Genomic DNA, 23,792 nt, shown 5'->3' with positions numbered 1-23,792 from the left:
ACATCCCCGCAGCTGAAAGAAGCGTCTGTGATTGGTCAGTTTTCCAGATGTCACCTTTGACCCTCAAAATGGCGGGCGATGAAATTATGGACTCCGGTTTTGGGCAAATTTTAGTGAATTTGGACAAATTACGGACTCTAGTGAGGCAATATGTTGATGCGGTAGGTACCTTCTATGTCTGTTTAAGTCAAAGATATCAATTCTATTTGTAGTTTTTCTTCTTTTGGTAGAATAACGAGCTTTCCGGGTATACGAGTCAGTAGAAACGTTGTACTTGTACAGAAAGAGGGAGGGGGGCTAAACTAAAAACTTCAACTTAATGAAGCCGTTACCTAAATTTTCTTCTTGTCGCTGTCGTTAGCCTGGCAGCACCAAATTAACGTAGTGTATAAGGCTGACTTTCTTTTTTTGTTAGGAAACAAGTTTATGAGATGATGACAGAAACTGAAGAAGAAAGCAAATTCGGCATTTTTCTACTGTCACAAATTATTTCCTACACTTTCGCTTTGATTCATTTGAACTTTGATTGGTTTGTATATAAATTTATTTTACCCTTTGTTTCCCTACAGCACCAGTACAGCTCGGCGCTATTCTGGGCAGACAAAGTTTCATCCCTCTCAAATGGTGAGAATTTATATTTGTTGTAACAATAGCGACAAAGGTAGAAAATCCTAAATATTTCCTGTCTCTCGCTCACTCATTCACTCACTCACAGTCACTCACTCACTAAGTCACTCAGTTCTGTATCTATAACTAATATACAGTAATATATATATAAGCCGGCTTTGTATTTAGAATAAATTCTTTGCTATCTCTGTGTAATGTATCTGAATTGTAACTGTTCTTATTTCATATTGTTAATTGTTTATTGTCCAGTTATGGCTAGCCCTTTATACTACTATATATAGCCTCTGGCTAGTTGGGCAGTCCTGGCTGTATATCTTTTTATACAGTGCCCGAACTACTGTGCACAGCTTCTACCACTAGTATAATTCAGTCTGATGTTACGTGAGACAAGGGAAGTGTTTTGTCACAGGAAGTTTCAGAATAAAAGTGTTGGCAGTAGACGAAACTAGATTAGGATGGCCGATTTACAGTTCCAAATGTGCATTTGTGCATGATGTTCATACAATTTGTGGCCATTGTGGTCAGAGTCTCTATATAGACAAAGTTTTTTAAAAGGCCCCTGGCATGTACAAAAAATTGCCAGTGTCTGTACATATATAATAAAACCGCCACGAAAGTTTCACAATGTACAGTGCTGTAAGCTACTTACAGTGTACAATGTACACATTGTACAGTGCTGTAAGCTACACTTCATTGTACATGTACATGTACCACTTGTTGTTTCAGGAGAAGGCCAGGATGTCTATTGGCTGGCCCAGTGTATGTTCCTGACAGGACAGTATCACCGAGCATCTCATCTCATCAGGAGTAAAAAATTAGACAAGGTAAATCCTAATCATTATTTCTGAAAACTTCTGACCAATGGGATGCTATGTTTAATTGTTTTATCAGATTATCTGATATATCCTGAGTAATGCAGACCAACTACACATTTTTTTCTTTTCGACTTCAGACGGAAATTTCTAATAGGTATAGGTATAACTATAAGACTTACATGTAATGCATATGAGTCAGACAAAGTACATTTACACCAAAAAGACAGACCCACAATGTGAGATTTACGTGTGACACCAAACTAATTTATTATACTGATCTACATAAATACATTACATGTGAGTCCAAAACACTTGTTAACATATTGTCATCTAGAGGAAAGATACGTGAGCAAAGAAAGAAAATACTTCATTTACTTAGTACAATTATGTGAAACTTGGTATGAGAAGTAGATTCCTATTTTTGATAACCAAGTTTCTTGTCTCATGTCAGTGCACTGCAGTAACTGGAATATACATAATTTCCTTAAACAAATTTCACATGGAATTTTTGGTGCACCTATACATGTACATTGGTACTAACTTTCTGTCTCTTAGTAAAATTAAGTGCAAAATAATTTGGCTCCAAGACATATATTAAACATATTACATACAAGTCTTATAAAGTTTCCTTATGTGTATAAGTTGTAAGCATCATCAATCTATAGCAGGTTGAACCTTACTTCAAAGGTCTCTCTAGATCTCTGCCATTCTTTTTGAATACATGTACATGTATTAGATAATCATTTCAATATTACAATGTTTACATGATACATGTACTAGATATATCCTTGAACTTAAGCATGATAAGGACACATACTATAGGCAGGGCTTAAAATACTGGGTGAATGTCCAAAGTTGGAACTGTGCAACTAAGTTTTTTACATAAACATTAACATGTGAATGTGCAGTATTCAAACAATTGTCTTTCTCTTTCTACACAAAACACTTTTTTCACGACCACAAGCATAAATTATATACATCACATACATGCACATGCACATTCAAGACATACATTTGTACCAGTAACTGCCAACATGTATATGTGTACTTAGATTTTGTATGCACATTGTTGTTCTTTTTTTGTAAAATAGAAATGATTTTTCTCTCACCAAGTATTTACCATTATATGATCATGTTCACACTGTTGATGTGTAACATACACAGTTTGAAATGTATTGTAACTGGTCATAGAAAAATTGGATATAGATGCACATGATGTATTTGATACTGTATAGTATTAGATGCTGTCTGGTGCCTAATTTGTAATAGTATATGAATAATCATAGTTTAAGTAGATTGTGAACAACCCACAATCAGAAGGTATTGCTATCCTTGAACAGTGTTCATAACTTGTATTAATATGATGAATGCTACATACCCGTGAATGCCACATGCCAAAAGGATGGTGTATGCATTATACTTTCATATGTAGCAAAATGTGAAACAGCTACTGGGATACATTAAAGCCCAGTCTTCACACAATCTATGTACTATGTATCCTTTACTGCTTTATCATTTCTAAGGCTCATTATTGCCCAGCCAAAAAAACTGGTCTGAATGCTACAGGCTAAATTCAACTGGTATTTATGTCATACTTCCGGGTTCATGGGGTCAGCATCCAGGCTGTGTGGAAAAGCTGTTTGCGCATTCCCGCCAGGTTCAACCTCCAAACTTTTGGACCACGTCATATTTTTTTGGAGTTCGTTTCCGCTGTTTTTCTTCTTTTTGCAATGGAATCTGCAAAGGCAACCTGTTCAACAGACGAGACCAAGCGCCAATTTTTGGAGATGCAGAAAAAGCTGCGGTGGAGGTGGCTGTACCTAAACCAAAGTATTTACCAGGTCAGGTTGTTTCGATCTAGGTCAAGGAGGGAGGCAAGTTTCTTCAAGACAACGGAACAATGCCGCAGTAAAGATAATAAAGAACCTGAAGATGACATACAAGAAGGCCAAGGACCATAATCAGAAGAGCAGGAGGACTGGAGTGACATGTCCTTTTTACAAGGAGTTGGGCGCAATCAAGGCCAATTAACCATTTAATATGTAAAGTCTGGTATGAGGAGGTTTTAGCCTGGTTATCTCCGATAATTATTCATCCAGTTTTTAAAAGTTGTATGAATTGGGTCTTAAACTGGCTCTCTCAATAGTATGCCGCTATTTTATACCATACTTGTACTAATAGTTGTAATGATAAATAATGTCTATAACAATCAATTATACAATACATCTCATCGATCTGTAATGGCTACAAAGATCAATAATTATATCATCCTATACCATCCTAGTTTGTACAACCTTTACTGGTGTGTTTCAATGAAAGTAAAAGCCTTCTTAATCAGTGCTAGCTCTTCTACAAATTTAGTTCTGCTTACGGAAGCTAATCTTTTACCAGTTGTAACAGGAAAGACATACTACTTGTGCAGTATATATCATAAGTCACTTTTCAGGTTGATTGTTCTGGAAAAATTCCCAGAGCTCCACTAGTGCAATAAACAGTGGATCACAGGTCATCAGCTTCCCCTCCTTACGATGACTGCAGTCCTTTGCAGTAGTGTGCACGTCCACTTAGGAGCAACGACAGCCGGGATTCAAACTCCCATCCTCCAGGTCCTGAGTCAGGATCACTGATCACTAGACCCACATTATCAGAGTCTTATGCTGCTACTTAGTCTGCTATATTCAGTACTTTACGCATTTACATATAATTTACATATTATAAATATTGTCAGTTCGCATTTCCTTTTTAAAATGTACGCAAAGGTGCGTAAGTTCTACCCTACCTTACTCCATCAGTCTACTTGTACTGTCCAATCTTTTACTGACAATGTCTTCAAAATGAATTATACAGTACTAAGTCTTAATTATGTCTACAACAATTATACAATACTTGTGTAATGTCTACAACAATCAATTATACAATACTTCTGTAATGTCTACAACAATCAATATTATACCTTTCTTTCTTAGTAATACGTAATGTCTATAACAATCAATTATACAATACTTATGTAATGTCTACAAGAATCAATATTATACCTTACTTAGTAATACGTAATGTCTATAACAATCAATTATACAATATACTTATGTAATGTCTATACAACAATCAACTATACCTTCTTTTTATGTAATGTCTACAACAATCAGTCATAATTTATACTATACTTACGCAATGTCTACAACAATCAATTTTGCAATACTTCAGTAATGCCTACAGCAATTAATTATATTTACTCATAATGTCTACAACAAGTAAGCAACTCAATGCAAATTGTATATGACTTTAACAATATATAGAATCTACACAATTCCTTTGAATATGCTTATGATAGTTAAAAAGGTACAGTAAGTTGGCGGTGGATTTGTCTATTGTGCAACAGTAAATCCATCTAGTATTATTGCCATCTGAGAGCTTGAGGGAATGAGTCTCAAACCTGTCTGTACTGTCTGCTTGATGGACTTGTAGGGAAATGATCCAAAAACGTGGACACAATGGCCAGATGTTCCTTTTGCACATTTTCAAAAATTGGCCCAGCCAGGCTTACATTTGCATGACCAAAAAATAAACAATGTCACCACTGTACACAAATATTACTCATGATTATTAATATTTTTCAACTTTTTTGTATTTTCTGTCTTTCATATCATACTTTTCATTCCTGAAAACTTCCAGGCATTATTGATGCATTTCATGCCATTGTTATACACTGTATGGTACTAATTTAATGACACACAAGTCAAGAAATCATGAATGGATTTTAAAAATTTTCTGATTTTGTTTAATAATTTGAAGTAAACCAAAGATGATGATAAATTAATATAAGATTTACAACGATCGATTATTATACCATCAGCAGATTTCTTTTTATTGCAGTTGTTTTTTAATGTTTACCCCACAAAAGTGAGTCCATGAAAGAGGTCAGTGACCTCCATAGCGGAGTATTGAAATCAAATGTGGTTTTTGTTTCAGACTTTGAAATAACTCCAATAGAGGTTGACGGATTTTCATGACTTTTGTTATGTAGATAACTTAAGTAATGAATTAGACAAAATGAGATACAAATCATGCGAATCAGAAACTAATTTGTATAATTAAACAGAAAAGGTGATAAATCCACTGCATTTCATAATAGGACTTTCAAATATGTGTAACTGAGAGGAATATTGATAGATTTTATTATGCAAATGGTTATATATTTGCATAATTGATAGTCAAGTCAAAGTTTATTGCACAACGATTGTTACGGGTACAATGTGTGGCAAACATAAGAACACACTATAAATAGTATAATTCCGTAATGGTAAATGATGATGCTCATTTCATTCTTGCAGCATTTGGAAGTTGAAAAGTTGAACATTGTTAGATATTAACCATGCAAATCAGGGCCTCATTTGCATGATTGACTCAGAAAAGACTTTGGAACGCCTTTGTGGATTGTGATGATATTTAGTATGTTGGTAGGTCATAGGAAGACAAAAGTCATGGCCAAATATAGGCCTCCTGGTGGCTGACCTTGGTACTGAACGTCCATTTTTTTAAATCTTCTGACATGAACATGCTAAGGTCTTGGATTTTTGGTGACACATAGCTTTTTTGCCATGAATAATGTAAGTGATATGGGTTTTGTTCCCCTAGCAGCTTGTTCTGGAACTACAGGGGAGTTTCTGGTGAAATCTTTTAAAGCAGATAAGTCCAGAAAGGAACAACATATTTTCATTATTTTTGGTATGTAGGTAGCTTATAGAGAGATGTACATAATCAAATGCAAATTATGCAAATGAAGACATAATTTTCATTTCCTGCCATATCTGTCCCGTACCAGCATATATATCTACAGACAGTGATCTAGGAAATTTCCTTTAACTGTTTACAATAAACAGTGAACAGCTTTTATCCTTATACATGTATTTAGGAAGGGCCATTGTTTCTGTTTTATGGCCCTTCCTAAATATAAGGATTGCGAATCTTTCCAGTAGACAAGTGTGCATGTCAGACGAGCAACTACAGCCTGGATTTCAACCCGAGTCTTGGTCCAGATGCAGGACTAATAACCACTAGACCACACACGTATGCACACTAAGAAATGTCCGTTCCCTAAGGCTGTGGTAAAACTTCTTCCTGACAGCCAGACTAATTTCCAGATAAAACTCAGTCAGCCATATCAGAAAATGATGAGACAGTGGCTTCTATTTTACAGATGAACAGTCATTTTAAGTCAAAAAGGAAATTTGGGGACAATGTTTGGTTTCTTCTGAGTTTTGACAAAAAGAATATTGTAGTGCCTCGAAATGCTGTATGCTTGTTGCACTATCGTTCAAATGACTCTTTGTACAGCTCCTTTGTACGGTTTTCTGCATATGTAGCAACATGATAATTATGGTACCTCGGTACACCAAGACATACATGTCATGTATTATTTTCATACGTTCCTATCAATGGACAGAATGCATATTATTTTGTGTGGAACTAAAAGTTAAGTGAAGTGACTTGAGTTCTGCTTTTAGTCTGCTTGTATCATGATCAGTGACATCGGTGAAAGTGGACACCAAACTTTCAAAAGTGTGCTCTTCACAACCTAAGATGCAAGGACACATGCCAGCTGTAAACAGTTGACTCACTGAACTGCAATACTACCTTGCATGTAGAGCCTGCATGGCTGAGATACTAGTTTTAGTAACTATGTGTCTGTTATCACTATTATAGCAGTATATATGTACATGCTACATGTATTAAAAAAGCATCACTAATAATCATGCAGTAATTTGGATTAAACTTCAGAGGGACTCTTGTCATGTTGGGAGGGATGCACGCTGTGGTGTGTTAGTAGTTCCATCCCCTGGGATCTCCCATGGACAGTAGGTGTTAGGTATTGTGGGGTGCACGCTGTGGTGTGTTGAGGGTTCCCTCCCTGGGATCTCCCATGGCCAGTAGTTGTTAGGTAGTGTGAGGGGGAGGGATGCACGCTGTGGTGTGTTGAGGGTTCCCTCCCCTGGGATCTCCCATGGCCAGTAGTTGTTAGATAGTGTGGGGAGGGATGTACGCTGTGGTGTGTTGAGGGTTCCCTCTCCTGGGGTCTCCCATGGCCAGTAGGTGTAAGATAGTGTGATGGGGAGGGATGCATGCCTTAGTGTGTTATGGGTTCCCTCCCCTGGGATCTCCCATGGCCAATAGGTGTTTGGCAATGTTAGATCCAAAGAACCTTGGCAAGGTGTGTTTTGAGATCTCTCCCCTGATGCCACCTGTAACCAGTTGGTGTAAAGCTTTCTGTATGTAGCAACACAATGGTGCCTGTCTTCCCTAGACACGCTATATATTCCAAGAAGCCTGCCAGTTGACCGGTTGCTGTGTGAACTAGCAACACTGTTGTGCAGATATGTCCCTTGGTTCTGTCTAGTCAATGTGACTGTAGGAAGTGAGAGCTCTGCTACTGCACTGTTGTTGAAAATAGGTTCTGAGATGGGACAATCTGTGGGGTTCACAGAATAGAGAAGAGCAGGCAATGACCTGCAGGATCCTGCCACATCTTGAATCTGTGAGTCAGTGTGTGGGAGTGTAGGCAGAGGTCTCTGAGCAGCAGCTAGATGATCTGGGATCTCCCAATAAGTGTGTGGGAGGGCAGGCAGAGGTCTCTGAGCAGCAGCTACATGTAGATGTCTGGGATCTGTGAGTAAGTGTGTGGGAGTGTAGGCAGAGGTCTCTGACTCTGAGCAGCAGCTAGATGTTCTGGGATCTCCCAATAAGTGTGTGGGAGGGCAGGCTGATACTCCTGAGAACCAGGGTCTGGGCAGTTTATAGACCTATTGGTAACAGTTTGGAGGGCTGCAGGCAATGACCTACAGGAGATAAGACCTGGAGGTGTCTGTAAATTGTTATCCTGTGCACCTTTGTTTCTAATCTTTGGTAGGCACTTCCTCAAGATGATAACTACAAGGAGTAAGAACAGAATCCCCACTGTGGAGACAACCACTCGTGTGACGAGAGACCCTGGTGATGTGTTCTGCTCTGGATCGGCCTGCAATGTAGACAATGATGCCATCTGGTGATTTCCAAGAGTCGATGTGCGACCTTCTTTTGTTGTTTGTGGACTGGTTTCATGATTGGATGTCGGAAAGTTTGCTTGGTCTGTCTTTGTGTCGCCTCTGTACACAGGACATGCATTGTGGGCCTTCACTGGGATTTTAGGAATGTTGAAGGAAACTGGTTGGTTATATTTGGAGAGCAGAACGCAGGTTACCTGCTTTCTACTAGTGGGTGTCTGAGTGTGTTCTGAATGTGTCGTACGGACTGCCTGTGTGTCTAGTGTGTCATCAACCCGTATGGCAACGTCTGCCGTGGTTGCATTCCCCACACCCATAGAAACCAGCTGTAAAGTGGAGTTTCCAGGCTTCAAGGCTACTGTAATGCCCAGGTTGTGTTCCCATACCTGCCTGCACGTATGTTGGTAGTAAAGGCCCATTTTCTCAGGGTGACCGCTTGTCACAATGACAACAAAAGGTGGCTGGTTGGTGAAGCTGCTCACCGAACTATCCACCAAATGCATAAAACATACATTGGGCCCATGGTGCTTTTGTGTGGGGCGAGGCAGTATCTTCACTGAGTCAAACTTCCAGCGAAGCTCTAGCGACTTTTTATTTCTCCATGTTGTTATTTTTGACACAGAGGAAGAAGTTTGGCACCTCAATAGATATGAGTTTGTATTGGATACCAACATCACCATGGATGTCAAGGCTCCATCCCATTCTATGTGGCATTTCATCATGTACTGTTACCAACCTGTCCCCACTGACATAGAATTTTGACAAATCTTGCAGTCCCCCTGTTACCCCCCTATCCAGACAAGACAGAGCACTGTTTTGCAGATAGAAGTTATCAATTTGCATGTCTCCCAATGAGATTGGGGGAAGGTGTTTGATGTCATTGCCGCCCAAGTTCAAGTACATCAAGTGCTTAGGGCTGTTTGGGACATGTGGCCAGGCAGAGTCTACAACCTGCAACTTGTTGTTTTCTAAGTTTAGCCAAACGAGTTCAGTCATATTCCTGAAACACCCTGGGTCAATCTTTGCTATTCTGTTATTGGACAAAGTCAGAAAACTGATCCTTCTCAAGCCAGTGAACCAACTCGCTTTGACATGTGTCAGCCTGTTGAAATCCAGGCCCAACCTGTACAGGTTTGAAAACCCACTGAAGACATTTTCCTCCATTTCTGCAATGTCATCACCCAACAGGACCAAATGTCTTACTGTAGGATTAATATAGGCTGACAGTTTCCTTGCCGATAGAACACTAGTTGGATGGCCTCTTATTGCAAATTCTGTTTGCTTGTCAAGCAAGCAAGATACAGTAGGGGCAGGAGTATTACTGACAGTAGTATTGCCATTACATAAGATACATGTGCCTTGCAGGAACTCAAAAGTTATGGCCATCGTCTCATGCACACAATTGGACCAAGGAGCTCTCTTACACTGAGGGAAGCAGAGGCTAGCTGAAGCTGTGCAGGCAGTCAAAAGTACCAAACAAGATAGCATGATTAGAGGAGTTCCCTTTGTACATGGAAAAGACATCTCTCTGACACTACCACTAGGTTCCAACATGTACAGTATCATATGGCACTAACCACTGTTTGTTGTCTAGTACAGTACATCACAATCAGTCAAATGTTTTGAACAGGGACATACCTTTCTTGAAAAGATACTAACTGATGAGGATTCCCTTCTGCTCGGAAAACGTGGCTCCTCCCTGTAGCCTGTGCCTATTCTGACCTTGCTGTATATAATGGTCTGACTTCATTACAATTTTGTGTTATAATATGTATAAGGCACATGGAATGTTCTTTCTCAAGGCTGTATGGTGAACTCGCCTTCCTGCTAGTCAGACTAATTTCCAGATACCACTTATCAGCCATACTAGAAAACAATCCCAGTCTTTCTAGAGTAAAAACCTTGAAATACATTTTGGGTCAATTTTAATTTTTTTTCATCATTTTAAAATAATGATAGGTAATTACAAAAGACTTATGTCAGGCCCAGAGTGGTTTTGACTGAAATAATACTATTTTGGAGACTCGGGGAATGCATTGTTACCTCCATGAAAAATGGAGGTATTGTTTTTGGCGGCGTCTGTCTGTGTGTCTGTGTGTGTGTGTGTCTGTGTGTCTGTGTGTCTGTGTGTGTTTCCGCAACTTTGTAGTCAGCATAACTTCATAACGCCTTTATGGATTGTGATGATATTTGGTATGCTGATAAGTCTTAGGAAGACAAAGGTCAAGGTCAAATATGGGCCTCCTGGTGGATGACCTTGGTACTGCAGCAGAACTTCCGGTTTTTGTATCTTTGGTCCTGAACATTCTATGGTCTTGAATTTTTGGTGACAGATAGCTTTTCCTGTCAGGAATAAATGGTGTGGGTTTGGTCCCCCTAGCAGCTTGTTCAGGAACTGCAGGGGACTTTCGGGCGAAATCTTTGAAAGCCATTAAGTCCAGATAGGAACAGCGTATTTTCATCATTTTTGGTGTGTAGGTATCTGACAGAGAGATGTACATAATTAACTGCAAATTATGCAAATGAGGTCTTTATTTGCATAATTAATGAGGAAATTCTATAATTACAGTGTTTTACATTATAGAACTTTCATACATGTTATGTATGTAACCTATGGCAGATGGAACATCAACAGATACTAATTATGCAAATGGTGACCTAATTTGCATAATTAATGCAAAAAATCTATGATTTCTCAATGGTGAATGATGGGAATGTCATACTTGGGACATCTTTAAGTTAATCAAAAGTTAACATCACGATGCATATATTATGTTAATGCAGAGGTCATTTGCATAATTAAAGAAGAAATTTACATTTAGATATCAAGCCCATATTTCATGGAGGTATGAGATCTCGGAACTCTTGTTGCTGTTGTACTTTGCACTGTCCACTATGTCCACATACCGACATACAATATATTAAAGTACATTGTGTATGTATGATTTTCGTGATTGTACAGTACATTCCTATCCATGTACCTAAAGGCATTTCATTTGTGTGGAACTATAAAGGTTAAGTGTAGTGACTTGAGTTCTGCCTTTAGTCTGCTTGTATCTGTGACATCAGTGAAAGTAGACACCAAAAGTTTCAAAACTGTGCTCTTCACAACCTAAGATGCAAGGACACATGCCAGCTGTAAACAGTTGAGTCACTGAACTGCATTACTACCTTGCATGTAGAGCCTGAGATACTAGTTTTAGTAACTGACTAGTCTGTTGCCACTATACTAAATATATAGCACTATATAATGTACATGTACATGCTACATGTATTTAACAAAAAGCATCACTAATAATCATGAAGTATGGATTAAACTTGAGAGGGACTCTTGTCATGTTGGGAGGGATGCACGCTGTGGTGTGTTAGTAGTTCCATCCCCTGGGATCTCCCATGGCCAGTAGGTGTTAGGTATTGTGTGGAGGGATGCACGCTGTGGTGTGTTACAGGTTCCCTCTCCTGGGATCTCCCATGGCCAGTAGGTGTTAGGTAGTGTGAGGGGGAGGGATGCACGCCTTAGTGTGTTATGGGTTCCCTCCCCTGGGATCTCCCATGGCCAATAGGTGTTTGGCAATGTTAGATCTAAAGAACCTTGGCAAGGTGTGTTTTGAGATCTCTCCCCTGATGCCACCTGCAACCAGTTGGTGTAAAGCTTTCTGTATGTAGCAACACAATGGTGCCTGTCTTCCCTAGACACGCTATATATTCCAAGAAGCCTGCCAGCTGACTGGTTGCTGTGTGAACTAGCAACACTGTTGTGCAGATATGTCCCTTGGTTCTGTCTAGTCAATGTGACTGTAGGAAGTGATGGCTCTGCTACTGCACTGTAGAAACGAATAGGTTCATCATCAAGACTACCTGAGATGGGACAATATGTGGGGTTCTCAGAATGGAGAAAAGCACATCTCCGAGCAGCAGCTAGATGATCTGGGATCTGTGAGTAAGTGTGTGGGAGTGTAGGCAGAGGTCTCTGAGCAGCAGCTAGATGATCTGGGATCTCCCAATAAGTGTGTGGGAGGGCAGGCAGAGGTCTCTGAGCAGCAGCTAGATGATCTGGGATCTCCCAATAAGTGTGTGGGAGGGCAGGCAGATACTCCTGAGAACCAGGGTCTGGGCAGTTTATAGACCTACTGGTAACAGTTTGGAGGGCTGCAGGCAATGACCTACAGGAGATAAGACCTGGAGTGGAATGTAAATTGTTATCCTGTGCACCTTTGTTTCTAATCTTTGGTAGGCACTTCCTCAAGATGATAACTACAAGGAGTAAGAACAGAATCCCCACTGTGGAGACAACCACTCGTGTGACGAGAGACCCTGGTGATGTGTTCTGCTCAGGATCGGCCTGCAATGTAGACAATGATGCCATCTGGTGATTTCCAAGAGTCGATGTGCGACCTTCTTTTGTTGTTTGTGGACTGGTTTCAGGATTGGATGTCGGAAAGTTTGCTTGGTCTGTCTCTGTGTCACCTCTGTACACAGGACATGCATTGTGGGCCTTCACTGGGGTTTTAGGAATGTTGAAGGAAACTGGTTGGTTATATTTGGAGAGCAGAACGCAGGTTACCTGCTGTGTACTAGTGGGTGTCTGAGTGTGTTCTGAATGTGTCGTACGGACTGCCTGTGTTTCTGGTGTGTCATCAACCCGTATGGCGACGTCTGCCGTGGTTGCATTCCCCACACCCATAGAAACCAGCTGTAAGGTGCAGTTTCCAGGCTTCAGGGTTACTGTAATGCCCAGGTTGTGTTCCCACACCTGCCTGCACTTCTCTTGGTAGTAACTCACCTTTTTCTCAGGGTTACCACTGGTCGCAATGACAACAAAAGGTGGCTGGTTGGTGATGCTGCTCACCGAACTATCCACCAAATGCATAGAATAACATACATTTGTCCCATCATGCTTTTGTGTGGGGCGAGGCACTATCTTCACTGAGTCAAACTTCCAGTGAAGCTCTAGCAACTTTTTATTTCTCCAGTTGTTATTTTTGACACAGAGGAAGAAGTTTGGAACCTCAATAGATATGAGTTTGTATTGGATACCAACATCACCATAGATGTCAAGGCTCCATCTCATTCTATGTGGCATTTCATCATGTACTGTTACCAACCTGTCCCCACTGACATAGAATATAGACCACCCCTGTAGTCCCCCTGTTACCCCCCTATCCAGACAAGACAGAGCATTGTTTTGCAGGTAGAAGTCATTGATTTGCCTGTCTCCCAATGAGCTTGGGGGAAGGTGTTTAATGTCATTGCCCCCCAAGTTCAAGTACATTAAGTGCTTAGGGCTGTTTGGGACAAGTGGCCAGGCAGAGTCTACAACCTGCAACTTGTTGTTTTCTAAGTTTAGCCAAGCAAGTTGAGTCATATTCCTGAAACACCCTGGGTCAATCTTTGCTATTCTGTTATTGGACAAGGTCAGAAAACTGATCCTTCTCAAGCCAGTGAACCAACTCACTTTGACATGTGTCAGCCTGTTGAAATCCAGGCCCAACCTGTACAGGTTTGAAAACCCACTGAAGACATTTTCCTCCATTTCTGCAATGTCATCATCCATCAGGACCAATTGTCTTACTGTAGAAGCCATAAAGGCTGACAGTTTCCTTGCCGATAGAACACCAATTGGATGGCCTCTTATTGCAAATTGTGTTTGCATGTCAAGCAAGCAAGATACAGTAGGGGCAGGAGTATTACTGACAGTAGTATTGCCATTACATAAGATACATGTGCCTAGCCGGAACTCTAAAGGTATAATCATCGTCTCATGCACACAATTGGACCAAGGAGCTCTCTTACACTGAGGGAAGCAGAGGCTAGCTGAAGCTGTGCAAGCGGTCAAATAAAGTACCAAATAAGATAGCATGATTATAGGAGTTCCCTTTCTACATCTTTCTGACACTACTACGTGTAGGTTTCTATCATACCGGTATTGCATCAAGCAGTCTTTATTCTCTTATTACAATGTACATCATCATCGAAAGTGGTTGTGTCTGGCTATGCTCCCGGACATGGGTTTGATTCTTTGCATTCCTGGTTTAACAATGGTCCTTTGAAAAGGCACAATTTTCTTTACTCCAACCTGGTGTACAATGAGTACTTTACTTCAGTTTGGGAAGTTACTTACAAATTTCCCTAGACACGGTAAGTCAATAACTCGCTGCCCCTACGTAACCTCGAAGGTTATGGTTATGAGAAAGGTTAAGTCTTAAGAAACAAGTTTATTGGTAGGATTGTTACTATGTGTTCATGGCAGGCACTAGATGCTACATAATGGTGAAAGTAGTCAGTCAAATGCTCAATTGTCACTTTTGTGCAGTCTTGCACCCAACCTTGAGATATGAATACTATTGGTAGTAATTTTTCACAATCTTAAACAAGGAATTCAGGATAACATGCTACATACATGTAGTATTAAAGCGGCCAATTATTTACGAAAAATTTACCAACAACCAGCGTGCAAAATACCTGGTTGCCCAGTTGCCCCGGGCAACCAAAGTTTACTTGGGGCAACCTACATGTATTTTTGAACCTAGGTAGCCCAGTGTGCTACTTGAACTTTAAGAATGCCCCCCCCCCAATCATGCCCACTTGGCTTGCACCAAAGCAGATGCTTTTTAATTTTAGGTATTAATGGCTATTATGAGTATCAGTTAACTAAACACAAGCTGAACACAAAGCCTCCCCAGTCTACCCAAATCAAGAGAATGGATTGACAATTTTGAGCTGGCAAAACCTGAGCTCTAATCTACTAACCTGATTTGTCTAAATGCCAGACTCTTTGTGCTCTGAACACTCTTCTGCCGTAAAGATGCTCCACATTGGTAGATGATGTGTTTTCTCTGCATTTGTTGGTAGCTGCTTTGACCACACTGCTTATAATTCCTGGACATATGGCTGTATTTTGTGTTTTGATATACACTCAATTCCCTAAGGCTGTGGGGAACTTCTTCCTGACAGTCAGACTAATTTCCATCAGCCACTGCTCAGCCTAATGGGTAGATGCAAGGAACTGGCACACTGTGATTTACGTCATCACCCTTGCAGACTCTAGGAAGAACAGTGTGCAATAATATGACTAATACTAGAGATCCTAATAAACAAACATGAATTGAATAACAATTGGGTCAGTTTTAAACTATTAAATTAGTGTACATGTATCTTAATGTGATAAACGATACCTACCCCCCCCCGGTAGCTAGGACATTTTTGTTATGTGAGATCTGAAGGAGCTGGTGAGAAGTGTTGACTGATGATTATACCCAATTAACTTGTTAACTTATTAATGTTTTTACCTTCAGAAAAATGCTGCTTGTCGATACCTTGCTGCAAGATGCCATGTAAGTCCATTTGTTTTCTGCTCCAATCATTCAGTCCACTTTTAATTTCATTCTGAATCAAACTAGAAAGTTATTTCGCTGACATAGAGTTTTGAAGAGGTTGCTTGGGGTCAGCAAGAACCAATTTTGTTTTACTTCAAGGTAAAGATATTAAGTAAGATTTGACTGTTGCAGGTACAGGTATGCAGAAAAAGTATTTTGAGTTGTATATTGTATATTTGAGCAAATGCCAGAAGTGACAGATGTGATTTTGGGTGTTTGACAGGCAGAGGTACGAGAATGGCAACAGGCGCTCCACATCCTGGACAAGGTGGACCTGGAGGCGCAGGTGGGGCCGCAGGTACGGCAAGAAGACGGGAAGGACGACAAGCTGCAGTTTGACTGTGGGATCCCCCAGCACAGGGTACGTCTGGGTGATATCTAAACAACCAACACATGTACATGTAGTCGGGAATCACTAGACTAAGTGTGGCCTCACAATTGCACAAATTTTGTTCTGTTCTTACACACTTTGCTGTTTTGTATGTTCATTTTCACGCCACCCACTGGCTGCACTGGACCTGCACCTTGGGCGTGATGCCCGGTAGAGGGCTTGCTCAGTATTTATAGGATAGGATAGGTAGATGTTACATAATTTCAATCAGGTATTACATCACATCCTGAATTCCTCCACACACAGCCCTCCTACTCCCACCTGTTGATGCTGGTCACCTTCAGGCATGACCTCCCTTTTGATGTTCATGTACTGTCAAAATCATCACCCACCACGCAAACAAAGCTATTAGACACAACCCCAGAACTCAGCCACCCAAAAAAATACAATACAGTACTAGTACTTGCACAATGTACTTGGTTACGTCAACACAATCAACTAAGGAAATACCACGAATGCTGACAGAAACACTTCCCTCACTTTTTTTTTGCTGGGTTATGATTTACAGATAGAGAGCTCCATCGCGCTGATGCGAGGTAAGATTTTCGAGTCCCTTGACAACCGTGACCAGGCGACGGAGTCCTACCGGACAGCGCTGAAACTGGACGTGTACTGCGAGGAAGCCTTCCAGCTCCTGGTGTCCCACCACATGCTGACTGCTCAGGAGGGTGGGTTTTACATGTGGTTGTGGATATCAATTTTTTAAAACTTTTCTATCTGTCAGACTATTCTTTGTAATGAGGGACTGAACTGAACTCTGGAGAGCTTACAATTGGGGATGAATTGCAAGTGTCTGGACTTGGCTCCTATATATATATCCAGGGCTAACAATACAAATGGCTGTAGTCTGTAGGACTGTATGGTTCTGAACCACTCACAATAAAAAGGACCCATGCTAATTTCCATTGCCTCTCCTCAAACTCAGGACCTCTGGCTTTACGTCCCATCCAAAAGGTCATCCCTAACCAAAGCTAGGCAGTCATTTTCACCTGAGTGGAGGAATAAAATTGGTTTTAACTGCCTTTCCCGATGGCAGAGCATTGGAGCCTGCTGGGGATTTGAACCCAGAACCTTAAGATTCAACAGCTCTAACCACAATCACCTTGCCACCTTTCAGAGCGTGAGCTGGTTGAGTCCCTGCCCTTTGCCAAGCAGTGTCCAGAAGAAGAAGTGGAGTTGGTTCGACTGCTGTATGAAACCAAGCTGAAGAAGGTTTGTGTGCACAAGTGTTCCCTACATTTGGGCTTGGTCACATACATCAAGTGATCGTTGTACGACATGTGAGGATATTTCCGTAGAATGAGTCATGCACATGTGGAGCAAAATTCAGATGTTTTGTTACCACAAAATGCTGTCTTTGTCAGCAATGAAACCTTAGAAGAATGCTGTTTTGATCGGTTTCAACTTCATTCATCTTCAAAGTTTCTACAGATTGGTACTACACATCCTTATGTACTTCTCATTGGTTGTTTGATATATCTAATTAGCAGGGCAGCCAATCAGCTCTTAGGGTGTCGGCCTGTCAGCCAATCATCATTCAAGATGTCAATGTACCATATCATTGTCACACCTCTTACAGTATGACAAGCCCAGAGAACTGGAGATCCCGACCAGTTTAGACCCGCTACATGAGAACCTTGACGTGGTAGTGAACCAGGCGGAGAGAAACTACTACAACTGTAACTTCAGAACTGCCTACAAAATTACTTCGAAGTGAGTTCAATTCGTCCAGCAAAATGTTGTCATGATTGATGTAGTTAATCAAAGGTAATCAAAGATGTCACAGACATTTGTAACACCGTCTTCTGAAACAGCACAAAAGACATTGTGTTTAGTGGAATTTTGAAAGTGTCTAGTGGAATTTTGAAAGTTTTCTAGATGCTACAGGGCATATATTTGGCTTTGATACTTCACTGAGAAGAACACTTAATAATTTACACATTGTAACACCTCTTAACTGGTGACACTGTTAGGGTTTTGTATTGCCCTGACAGTAATGTTGGTTACCTGTAGATTTATACAGTGTTATCTTGCACTGTTCCATGAAGTATCTTTTTGTCTTTTTTTGGAATGTACATGACGTGTTTCATGCTTTTGCATACATGTACGTGTAGATATTTCTGTGAAAGCAGTTGCATAACCTGTTCTGCTTTTTTTGCATCCTTTTTTCAGAGTGTTGCAACAGGATCCCTACCATAACACATGTCTTCCACTGCACATAGCCTGCCTCACCGAGCTCAAGAAAACAACAGGTGAACATCTCAAACATGTATTAAACATGTACACTCTGCAAAAAACTCCCAATAATTAAGCTTCGAAACACTTAAAGTTTGAAATCTCTGATTTCTTGTTTTCCCTGATCTATCTTGTTGTTTCAGAGTTGTTTTACCTTGGGCACAAGTTAGTGGACCTGTATCCTAATGACCCTGTGAGTACTGGTCATACTTGTATTTCATATTCATAATGTTTATCATGCAATCATTTCTTCCATAGAATATTTGTTATGCAGTCCCCATAGTAATTCCTAGGAGGCGTTCATGCTCTATGGTAAAGAACCACTTTGTGTTTGAAGTAATGTTCCATCTGTTCTGTGCCATATTTTTCCAGGTGGCTTGGTTTGCTGTAGGTTGTTACTATCTGACAGTGGGAGGGAAACATGACGTGGCCAGGAGATATCTCACGTAAGAGTCACATTCATAGCTGTGTCAGCCTGTGTGTTATTACAGAGCTGAACAATGTTAACTGTTAGTGTTAGAATTCTCCTATAAAGTCACCCTCACTGTAAAATGTCAGACTCAAAGGTCACTGTACTTGTATTTGATTTTTTAATTTTTTGTTAATTCTGGGTGCAGAAGTTTCAGGTGTCTCTCTGTCCTAATTGTTTTCGTTTCATGGTGGGTGGGAGGTGATTTTTGGCTACAGTAATAAGTTCCACAGTAAGATTAGACCCTTGCGACAGTTTCACAACTGTGTGGAACAAATATGTTATATGTATTATGTGATTGTAAACCCTGCATCATACAGCACTATTAAAAGCTGCAATTGCATGGGTAATGTTTGACCAATAAACCATTTATTTTCAATCTCTTGTCCCACAGAAAATCCACCACCCTGAACAGAATGTTTGGTCCTGCCTGGCTGGCGTTTGGACACTCCTTCGCAGAAGAGGCAGAACACGATCAGGCCATGGCAGCGTACTTCACTGCTGCACAACTCATGAAAGGGTCAGGAGATCAGTATTTCTCTTCTGTGTAAATTATGGAAATATAATTTATTAAAGTAGTTACATCAGAGCAATACCTCAGAGGGGGACAACCAACTAGACGTGAACCGCATATATTATTTCCACAATAAATGATGTGTTGTGAAGGAATTACAAATTTGACTCAATAGTACAAATTGACACCTGTGCAAAACCTGTAATGTATTGTGCATAGCACTTCAGTAGACTGAACATCTCATATAAGGTCATATTTGCGTATATAAGGTTAACATCCCAACTGTAGTTTCCAAATGTTATGTCAAATAAGTAACAGACAAAGTTATGATGCAATGTTGACCAAACATCCAACAAAAACCATGAAGAATCTGGGTTTCGTGCAGGCGCAGTACGTTCTGCCGACATATTAAATAGCATTATCTCTCAGTTAAAAATGTGACTTTTGGTAAATGTCAGATATTTCAACCCTGCCCCCCTCCCCCACCAACAGTTGCCACCTGCCAGTGCTGTACATTGGTCTGGAGTACGGCATGACCAACAACCTGAAGCTGGCCGAGCGCTTCTTCAAACAGGCACTGAACATCGCTCCCGAGGACCCCTTTGTCCTGCATGAGATGGGTGTGGTGGCCTTCCAAAACGGAGAGTGAGTTAACTGTAAACTTTCAACAGAAATCATTTTTAAGTGTGTATCTTGTGTATTGAATATATTACATGGTTACCTCTGCCGATTGGAGACCACAATGCGAAGGAGTATATATATACAATGTACATGTATATAACAAGACCTCAGAAAAGTACTTAAATCGTATTTTGATCCTGAAAATTCGTCTTCAACAGAAAATCACAAGACTCTACTTGACAACCATACTCAGTAACATACATGTATCATATTGGTGTCTGTAAAAAAATGTCCTGTTTCTCATATATCTCCAGCCTTGATACAGCAGAGAAATTCTTCATGGATGCCTTGGAAAAGGTTCAGGCCATTGAAAAGGAGGTAAGCCCAGTGAGAAATCTGGTAAATCTAACTGCTTTTGATGATCTTTGAATTTGTAAAAAGACAACAACGAGATTTGACAGAAAGTTGACAAGGTACCTGTTTGTTTTTTATTTATAGATGCTGACAGAGAAGTGGGAGCCTCTCCTGAACAACCTGGGGCATGTGTGCAGGAAGCTGGGGTGAGACCACAGGGCACTGTTCTTTTACACATACATACATGTATGCAAGACTTCGCAGTCATTCTTTACCTGTACATACTACACAATCACTTGCTGTCAGGGGCGTCCTCCCCAAGACCCTGTGGTCATAAACCTCTAACTCTGGAGAACCATTCTCATTCCCAGAACTACAAGTAGAAGCTTAGAATTCTTTATCACTATAAAAATCAGTCCAATTGAAGCTCACGATTCTCTGTCACTATGGAAACTAGTTATCACAGCCTCTATTACTACTAATAATTATTTTAACAGACAGTTCTCCCTCTGACAATAATGGGTCCAGGTCAGCACATGATATAAATCAACATGATTAAGATGTTCCTAACTCTCATGATTCAGAGTTAATGAGCCTGACCTGCTAGATGTGTGATGTAGTGAAGCTACATTGTAAAATTTTCTGTACTGTAAATTGGTCATTGCCTCATCCCCCCCTCTAGTGTGTTGAGTAACCATAGGTGTTGTTCCCTCAGACGTTACGAGGAGTCGCTGACGTACCACCAGCAGGCCCTGGTGCTCTGTCCACAGAACCCCTCCACCATGGCAGCCATCGGGTTTGTGCACAGCCTACAGAGTCAGTTCGACCTCGCCATCGACTACTTTCACAAGGTACACCCAGCATAGCTGTCGCCTCAAAGAGCCAAGTGGTTAGGCTAGAGGACTCGAGATCGAGAGGTCATGGGTTTGATTCCTGGCTAGCTAGACGTTGTGTCACCCGTTGTAAAATGAGTATCTGACTTCGTTTGGGAGATAAAAGGTGGTGGAAAGAGATTGATGCACTCCACTTTCCAATACCGTGCCTTAGATCTAGGGATGGTGGATTAACAATGTACTGCCCCTTCAGCCTTCAGCTGTAAAATGCTATCATAATGGGACTATTTACTAGTATCTGTTTGGGGTGGGGGGTACTGGATGGGGGTCCAACCACTTTTGTATGCTATATTGAGGAAGGAAGCAACTACAAATTTTATGCCCAATTCGGGCAGGCTGGCAAGGCTTTATAATTATCCTAACTATAGGCTGCGAAATGCACCGATTATACTACGTTAAATTACGGGAGAGCAGTCTGGCTGAAATTACATAGAATTAAAATGACTGATTACGCTGTATGGAAATAAGCAGACCTCTTTGAGTTTCTCCACCAAACATTGAGAAAAAATATGTGGAGTGAAGAAAGAAAAGCAATACTGTAAATCACTTAGTCTTCATGGTAGCAAAATTTCACGGTGTGGTAGAAAAATGGACATGTTGGCGGAACATTATCTTCAAGGTGATGGCAAGGGGGAGGGGGGAAAAAAACAAATGATTTGTTAATGATTGTGACGTTAATGAATGACGTTAATACAAAAGTGACAGTGAAAACAGTGAACATAAAACATATTATGTACCATGAAAAAGTCAGGAATTACAGCAGTCTGTTCCTAGTCTAATGTACTCAAAAGACTGCCCATTCTGTTCCTACTTCTTACTGCACCATTTGTGCAAATCATATGCAGTTGACAGGTTGCAAATTATTTGAGAAAAGGTTGTACAATATCTTCACTGCTCACTGGTTTCTACTGTCAAAACCATATGCCAAGCTAAAGATGGTCAACCAATGGCGGAGCTGTTTAAATCTGAAGCCAATTCTTTGTATCAGGGTTTGCTTAGACCACTGTAGGAAAATCTAAAACATATGTGTAGGGCTGGAAATACTTTTTTCAGCATACCTGCACTGTTGTAGGTAACAGTCAATAGTCACATGCTCAAGACAAATTTTACGTTGGTTTCGTTGGCAGTTTCGTTGCCTTTCTGTACGTCCATCCAAAACAGTTTTTACTGGTAAAAATCCTGTGCCTGTCATAGTCTTTGTTAGCAAAAGAAAAGGAAGAAAAATACAGCCATAAACGAAAAGTATGAACAGCAGCTGCTACCAGTATTTCAGCACCAAGGACAGTAGCTCATGAAAAATGGAGGTAAAGAAACTTTTTAAAAATCTATAACGTAGGGATTTCCTCAAACATGGGACCTCTGTTTCACATCCTATCAAATAGGACATCCCTTAAGCCAATGCTTGGTAATCATGTTAACCTGAGTTGATGTCTGATTGAGGATCTGAAATGTTTTGTTGTTGTTTTTTTCCACAGGCTCTGGGACTGAGGAGAGATGACACCTTCTCTGTAACCATGTTGGCTCAGACTATAGAACTGTACATAGGGGAGATGAAGCCTTACGAAGGTTGGAACTTACTGATTTTTGTGTGTCATGCAAATTGTTAAGTTTTCTGGTAGTGTGGATGGGAGAGATATGCTGTACTGTAATACTATATTCACTGTAGATGAATAGTTATTTCTGTGGTAGGGAAATATTGTTTTGGGTGGCTGAGTTGTGGCTTTGTCTCTCTCTCTCTTTTATAATTGCCTCAGTTGCATGGTAAGTGATTTTGACAGATGATTGATGGGGAGGTCAAGCATGGGTGTAAGTGGGCAGTATATGGAGGAATTCAGAAAGAGGTGTAATACCCGAGTGAATTACATCATACAATCACCTCCACAATACATTGACAAATATATAAGGACTTTCCAGAGGTCTGTGAACATGAAGGTCACAAAAATCCAAAAACACTTTCTAGAAGTCTGAAATCACTGATTTCTTTTGACAATACTGTTCTATACAAATTTTTTCATCCAATGTTACGATAAGAATAACAAGCAGACATTGTTCTCCAGGTGCAGAAGAGCTGCCGGAGAAGTTTGAGGGGATCCCTCTGCCGGAGTACAACGTGGCAGACGTGGGTGATGTGAAGCTGGGAGACGTGACGGCAGAGCTGAAGCTGGAAGGTGACGGGCCCATGATGCTGGAATCCTGGGGCCAGGACGCTAGCAACTCCTCCTTGGATATAGAAGTGGAGATGGAGGACAGCTGATCTTACACTTTATATACAACTTGCAATGTGTTTCTTTTTTACATTGACCTCTCCACTGCAAATTCATGATACCGCAACATTGTATTACTACTATACTACGGAATTGTTTCAACCATGAATTTAAAATCCACTGCAAAATTTAATGCATTTATAGTACCCTCCCTGCTCACAGTACCACTTCCACACATGCAACCTTTTTTTTTTGT

At 40.6% G+C, this 23,792-nt stretch overlaps 1 protein-coding gene across 1 annotated transcript; it reads left to right on the top strand.

Annotated features, from left to right (window-relative positions):
* The first annotated feature begins 38 nt into the window (after positions 1-38).
* LOC109477769 (cell division cycle protein 16 homolog) lies at positions 39-23,754 on the top strand. Its single transcript, XM_019779128.1, has 18 exons — positions 39-161; positions 570-624; positions 1,354-1,451; positions 15,775-15,813; positions 16,079-16,216; positions 16,755-16,914; positions 17,364-17,458; positions 17,826-17,959; positions 18,419-18,498; positions 18,625-18,674; positions 18,854-18,927; positions 19,345-19,470; positions 19,957-20,109; positions 20,400-20,463; positions 20,584-20,645; positions 21,155-21,290; positions 22,808-22,898; positions 23,390-23,754. The coding sequence occupies exons 1-18, from the start codon at positions 48-50 to the stop codon at positions 23,584-23,586; spliced, it is 1,866 nt and encodes a 621-aa protein (XP_019634687.1). The 5' UTR covers positions 39-47; the 3' UTR covers positions 23,587-23,754.
* The last annotated feature ends 38 nt before the right edge of the window (positions 23,755-23,792 follow it).

This window comes from Branchiostoma belcheri, unplaced genomic scaffold, assembly GCF_001625305.1.
Source record: "Branchiostoma belcheri isolate BF01 breed outbred unplaced genomic scaffold, Haploidv18h27 scaffold41, whole genome shotgun sequence".
Taxonomy (NCBI): Eukaryota; Metazoa; Chordata; class Leptocardii; order Amphioxiformes; family Branchiostomatidae; genus Branchiostoma; species Branchiostoma belcheri.
Note: the sequence above shows the minus strand (reverse complement) of the source record. Positions and strands in the feature narration are given on the sequence as shown.

Excerpts from the sequence above, each read along its gene's own strand:
- LOC109477769 (XM_019779128.1), top strand. The coding sequence starts at position 48 with ATGTCACCTTTGACCCTCAAAATGGCGGGCGATGAAATTATGGACTCC. Across the intron at positions 16,217-16,754 it reads GTGGGATCCCCCAGCACAGG|ATAGAGAGCTCCATCGCGCT; the intron begins GTACGTCTGGGT and ends TATGATTTACAG. Across the intron at positions 19,471-19,956 it reads GCTGCACAACTCATGAAAGG|TTGCCACCTGCCAGTGCTGT; the intron begins GTCAGGAGATCA and ends CCCCACCAACAG.